At 38.4% G+C, this 6,484-nt stretch overlaps 1 protein-coding gene across 1 annotated transcript; it reads right to left on the bottom strand.

The window, feature by feature from the left end:
- Positions 1-2,677: 2,677 nt before the first annotated feature.
- On the bottom strand, positions 2,678-6,275 carry LOC112293651 (inactive poly [ADP-ribose] polymerase RCD1). The gene is made up of 4 exons (XM_024543331.3): positions 4,609-6,275; positions 4,117-4,447; positions 3,689-3,856; positions 2,678-3,569 (listed from the first exon to the last, which is right to left on the bottom strand). The coding sequence occupies exons 1-4, from the start codon at positions 5,952-5,954 to the stop codon at positions 3,435-3,437; spliced, it is 1,980 nt and encodes a 659-aa protein (XP_024399099.1). The 5' UTR covers positions 5,955-6,275; the 3' UTR covers positions 2,678-3,434.
- Between the last annotated feature and the right edge of the window lie 209 nt (positions 6,276-6,484).

The following is a 6,484-nucleotide window of genomic DNA, read 5'->3' as shown; positions in this document are numbered from 1 at the left end:
GTGACTTGTAAGTTGGAAACATGTTGGAAAAGTGAAGGTTTTTTTATTCTTATTAATGTATTTCTTATTCTTGGTCTTGTTTCAAGAGTCTCTAGTCTTTGTGCCTTTAGTAATAGTCATTATAGTTTTAATATTATACTATTTTAGAGTGATTTTTGGCTCTTTTCTAGTGACACAAGAATACATTGATTCTTTGGTTGTTTGTAATTTATGTCCTTGACGCAAGAGGGTTCTTAAGGTCTTTGAATTCCTATTTAAGTCTTATTGTGTTAAATACTTCAAAATCCAAAAAAGACTCATGTTATTCAAATTGAAACTTTGGAAGAAATTTTAGGATGTTTTCTTACTTCTTTAGTTGTAGATTAACACAATTTATAGTAATTATACATGGTTTAATTTGTATATTTGTTATAGACTTTTTATAGTATTTTTTGAATTTTATCACAAATTATTAATAAAAGAGGCCTAATTAGCCTTGGATTTGTTAGAAGTCTATGTATACTTGGTATTATTATTGTTATTATTATTATTTTCTTTAGTGGTATATATCTATAATTCTTCTACCTACTTAGTAATTGTAATAGGTATTAAGTTACAACTTATTTGAAATTTTTATTTATGATTTGTAGTGTGTTTTCTACTACTACCATTTATACCTTGAAGATGCATACTTATTACTTTTAGTATGTTAGTACAAGCTTAGTTTATTTAAATTCTACTTTGCACTATATATATATATATATATATATATATATTAAAATTTAAAATAACATGTAGAAGTTACTTATATAATTATGAATATTTATGTAACAAGTAAAAATAATATGAATTGATTTTAATTTATAATATAGTTTTGTATGTTAAATAATCTTTAAATAAAAAGACCAGGTTAAAAGATAGTTGTTAAAAGATAGAAAAAAATAGCCGTATTTTTAAAATATATATTTTTTTAATTCTTATAAGATGTTTACTTAAAAAAATTATAAAACTAATTGTCTATCAATGCATTTAAATAATATTGCAAATATTTTTCTTATATAATTTATTTGTTGATTGCAACTACAATATAAAAACTATCATTTTCATAATATATGAAAAAAATCATCAATGTGCAAATATGTTTCTCTAATAGCATTAAGTGTACAAGTAAATTAATTGTAAAGTATGTTATATTCTATGTAATATTGGTTTTTAAGGTCTATGCTATCAAAAACACGAGGATAAATTTAGATGAATTATTTCTTTAAAAAACAAATATAATAGAAGTAGTTATTATTTGCATGTTTTTCATTAGATTTTTTTGATATGTACACGTTTTATACTCATAAAATTATAGTTATTTTATGTTAATGTAGAAACAATTGTTTAGCTAACATTTTTTTGGATTAAAATACACTTAATGTAAAATAAAATAAAATAACAACTTTTATAATAATACAAATAAAGTTGAATTTAAGAGATTAAAAATATATGTGGCTATACATAGAAAATGGTTGTATTATATCTTACCTTACTTCATGGATTAAGTAATAAAGATAGAATGTAAATCATTTACCAAAAGAATATACGAATTTATGTCATTTTGCTCAATTTGTATGAATTTGACCATAAATTCGTGGAAAGTTTCAATGGATTGTTAAAAATGTGTTAAATGTGCTAATCTAATGTCTTGCACAATAATTTGGGTTGTATCATACCTTGCCTTACTTCATGGATGAACCTCAAATAGGAAGAAACTATTCTAATGATATACTTTCTTTTCCAAATGAATAAGAATTACTACCCACAATCTTCTCTAAGCTACTAACATGATAGACATATTGGACCACATCCACAATTGAGTGGAGAAAAAACACATATGAGAGTTTAGGAACAATTCATTCCATCTGCCCTTTTTTTGCATCCACCAATGCATGAGAGAAACCATCTTCCCCCTCCTTTGCTAACAAAGAGAATTCATTAAAACATGGTATCTTAGAGTTTCCAATTTTTTGTTCCACCCACCTTTGCTAACACTCTCCAGTGAAAATTCCCACACTCGAACACATCTTTACAGACTGTCCTCTAGCTTTCTACAAACACAATCATCTAAACCATCCTCCTCTTCCTTTGACACTCGTGATCAAAGTAGTTTCACGGAGTTTCTTAAATTTGTTATGAACAGATGTTTGATTCATTCTAACTGCCTAACAATACCAAACTTCTTCTACCAATTATTTAAGGAATTTCAAAACCTGGCCCCATGCCTCCGGTTTCATATTTGTCTCACAAGTGAAAGAAATTGAGATTGTGGCAGGGTGAGAAAATATGTGGAGGATTGGAAGGGAAGAAGTGACACATGATGCCTTTCTGTTGCTCATGTTTCCTCTGTCCCATGCTGGCGCACTAACTTCAATGAATATTCATTTGTGCAGGAAGGGGACAATGTGGAATGGTTCTTTTCATATCAAGACGTCATGCCAATCATCTCTGGAATGCCTCTGAATTCTTCTACCTCCATAACATCTCCCCTACACACACACGAAAATTGTTGTAAATCTTGCTCAAGCCAAGTGCAGGGAAACAGAACAAAATAATACACTTCTGGAAGGCATTTATTTTAAAAGTCTTGAGAGAATCCGAATGTTTTAGCATCATACCACTCGTTTAAGAGCAACTGAGTCTGTTAACACTCATGGAAAAAGGGAAGTCTCTGCATTTTATAAAACAATTTCGATGCTCATGCACAATACACGAGCGAATGAGCTAAATCGATCACTAAATCGATCAATAGCGAGGAAGCAAGTTCGTCTCAAGTCTAGCCTGTTGTACTGAAGTACCTGTGCCCTTAACCGACGCGTTGACAAAGCTGTCTGGGATGAGATAACTATCATGCTTGTGAAAATTAAACCCTATTTTAGCAAAGAATCGGCTCATATTTTTATAACAACATCCTCTATACTATATTGAGTGCGAAGTGACAAATCTCGAAGGAGTTGGGCATTCTTGGCCTTTCAACCCCCTAAGCTTTCTAAGCTACAACATAAAGCGGCCAAAAACAGAGTTAAAGCAACCGAATATCCTGTACAATTGTTGCAACGAGGATTTCACCATGTTATATAAGATAGTCTTCGAGTATGAGTAGTGAGGGTGATCTCTGACAAGAAAACAAAGTTCCACGAACACGAGGTCTTTCTACATCGTCTGGATGTGGTAATCTTCTGAAAGGTACACGTCGCATAGTATATCAGCAACTAAAGTCACCCATTTCATCAACGAATGAAACAGAAGCAACAGCAGCGCCTTGTAAGGATATAGCTACGTTTGTAGCAAATTGTCATTGCCAACTTCTCAAATGAAATTCTTGGCTAGCACTTGAAAACAGTGTGGTATGTACATCAGTGCATCCACGCCCAGAAAAATCGATGTAAAGCTTGTCTCAGAAGGTAGCTCTCTCAATGCGCCTTGACATCTGAGGCCGCTTGGCCTTCCTGGAATCCTTGACACATTTGTATCGCATGGATTAAACAGTCTCTTCCAACCATCTTCTGTATCTCTTGGACAAGCATTCCACGAGGCATTTCACCAGCCTACAAAATTGAAAATAAAAAATGTGAGAAAAGGACACAAGCAGAAGATACAATACAATGGCTTGCAAGGATATATGACCAACGTTAAATAATAATCGGGGAAGATGAAAAAGAATTACCTCATATTTGACATGGCAATTCTTCAATGCAAGACATTGCTCTGGAGTTAGTAACAGCTGAAGAAGGGCAAATAAATCACGGAAGCTGATGAAGGCTGATGTTGGACGCTGGCGACGATTCATACATCCGTATTCTTTGTTGCGCAGATTTTCAGCCATTCCACATGTCTGTAGTGCACAGACTAATTAGTACAAGAACAGCTCAAAAAAGGACAAGTAGAAAAGACAACATGTGAAACGTAGTGCTCCAGACAAGCTCACACACTAGGAGTTAAGTCATCGTGAGACCAACCAAAACTAATGAAGACCACAAAATAACATTAGCACACGGCGTATGCAACAGAGGAAGGCAACAATAGTGTCCAAGCTACGTAAGCCCAACAGAGGGATCAGAAATCCACAAATCAATGATTCGTTCAGCAATTCACCTGATTTATAGGAAAGGAACGCTTTTCCAGGACTGGGTGGCAGAACGTGGAGGAACCCTTTCTCTTGCTATTTAACGTGGCCATCATTTGATGCCAACGAGGGGGTAACTTGAAGCTGACCACATAGAGTGGCAGTATATGAGTATTCATATGGGTAGACCAAACAATCAGCCTTTTCGGTGAGATGGTGTCATCCACCCCTGTATCAAAAGATTCGCTACTGGGATGAAATTGTTCAGATCCATGCTTGACAAGCTCGGAATTCCCTGCGATGACCTGACATAACACCACATGTTGCTCGCCATTCTCGTCATTATCCGCATAAATAGCACTGCAACACACGTAAAGAACACTCCATGAATAACCGAGGAGAAAAAATTACATCAATTGGTACCTAAGTACAACATCTCACGCCAGCGTTCCTAACCATTGCATTCCAAAACCATAGTACGAAAAAACTTCTGGAATCGTTAAACTGCTCCTTTCTCATACCTGACAAACGATTGATTCTCCACGGCCAGATAGACACCAACTCCATAAGCAGAGCCATTTTTTGATGTCTTTGGTTGTCCAAAACCATGAAGAAAAATGCCTTCCACTCCTTTCTTGGAGGTCCCATGCCATCCGTACCGCACATTTGCATTACCACGAACCTTTTCCTTCAATTCCCTCTGTCTTTCAAATGCTTCCCGTCGTGCCACAGCTGCTGGACTTGAGTCACAATGAATTCCAGTGACAGTCGTACCACTAGCGAAATTTCCAATTCCACTAAGAAATATTCTTTTGACATTCTCGAAGTCTTTGTCTCCAGGTTCCAGTCCAACGAGCCTCTGTGACGAAAAGGTAGTAGTGTTCACAAATTTCGGAGGCTTGTCTTCCACGCTCGCTACGGCAGGCTTCGAGTCCGCTGGATCTGCTTGGAAGTTGAAGCTAACATGACCTAACGTGAGCTTAGTAAACTCATCGTCGCCAGACGCGTCAATAGAATCACAACCCGTGTCGCCACTTCCACTTACAGGATTTCCAGCAGCAGCCCATTGACCTAAACCACAACCACGACCAACATCCGACCCTAATAAAATACTTGAAATCGAGTCGGTGGCACCATCTCGCCATGTTCCACCATGCTGATTCACCCGAATGCCAAAACCGAAGGCACCCGATTTCGCTCCTGACCCAGCTGGACCAGCGATAGGATTTGCAGGACGCTTCATCTCCCCAGCATCGTCAATCCATGCTAACGACCGAACGTAACCTGTTTCCTTATTCACCTGCACCATTTGTGGGAAATTCAGCGTATACACGCGCTTTTGTACAGTGAGTTCAGCCGTCGAACGGCCTGCTCTAAACGACTTCCACACAGCAGCATTGGCTTCCTCAGAGTACTTGACCCAATTGCCTTTCTCGAAGTACATGAACCGCCAAGACTTGTCGATGGTCCCCCGCCCCGCTCGTTCTGCGCAATTCTCTTGCGCCATGTCCTTCGATTCCGAATTGTCAAGTTGGGCACAAATGTGACGAGATACGATTCCCGCTTTACCACTTCGCAAAGACCCCTTGAGGATCCTGTCGTGCACGCGGTTTTGGGTCCTGTCGCACCCCTCACTAACTTTCTTTCCCTCCTCCACCTCCGTCCTCGAGCGTTTCATCATACATACCCTAGTAACCTCCCCAGAACCATTCCCGCCTACGGGAACATCACTCGAATTGTCCCTCTCTTTGCGCTTTCCCGCAAATTCGTGACCCAAACCCCAGGAAGGTAATACACCAGCAAGACTAACCTCACCATCGTTACCATCCTCATATCGAAAACCAACCCCATCCCAACCTCTGTTCATTCTGAAGACCCTCCCCTACAATCCCAACTACCCTTCTACAAATTCCCCAACAACAAAATTCCCTTCTTTACAAAAGCAGAGGGTTGCCCTTCTCAACAATTTTACAAACCATCAATAGCCGACTCAAATTGAATCAATAATCCCTCTCTCTCTCTCTATCTCTCTCTCCTTTTCTCACACACATACACGCACACACTCGTTCCCTCTCTCTCTGAATAAGAATCTACCCAAGCTTCGGACGCCTCAACCCTCTCCTAACTCACGAAAACTTGACGCTGAGTAGAAGCAGTGAAGACAACGCCCTATATTGCTAAACAGGGAGAGCACTCCATATAAATCCCAAGCCGACTCACGCAGGGCTAAAATTTCATCTTCGCGCTGTCACAGAGTAGAGACCAAGAAACGAGATTTCCAAGGATGCCGAATCAGCTGAGCAAGCAACGATCGAACCCGATCAAACAACCGCCACCGCCCTTCCCCATGAAGGGTCGCCCGTGACGGCCAAGGCCATAACCACTACGCCTCACCTC

The sequence above is a fragment of the Physcomitrium patens genome, chromosome 16 (genome assembly GCF_059467195.1).
Source record: "Physcomitrium patens ecotype Gransden chromosome 16, ASM5946719v1, whole genome shotgun sequence".
Classification (NCBI taxonomy): domain Eukaryota; kingdom Viridiplantae; phylum Streptophyta; class Bryopsida; order Funariales; family Funariaceae; genus Physcomitrium; species Physcomitrium patens.
The sequence above is the reverse complement of the archived record's forward strand: the minus strand, read 5'-3'. Positions and strand labels throughout refer to the sequence as shown.

Bases quoted from the DNA above. Each gene is read 5' to 3' on its own strand.
- LOC112293651 (XM_024543331.3), bottom strand. From the start codon at position 5,954: ATGAACAGAGGTTGGGATGGGGTTGGTTTTCGATATGAGGATGGTAAC. The intron at 3,857-4,116 runs GTGAATTGCTGA...TGTGCACTACAG, and splicing joins GTTCCTTTCCTATAAATCAG to ACATGTGGAATGGCTGAAAA. The intron at 3,570-3,688 runs GTAATTCTTTTT...TCAATTTTGTAG, and splicing joins ATTGCCATGTCAAATATGAG to GCTGGTGAAATGCCTCGTGG.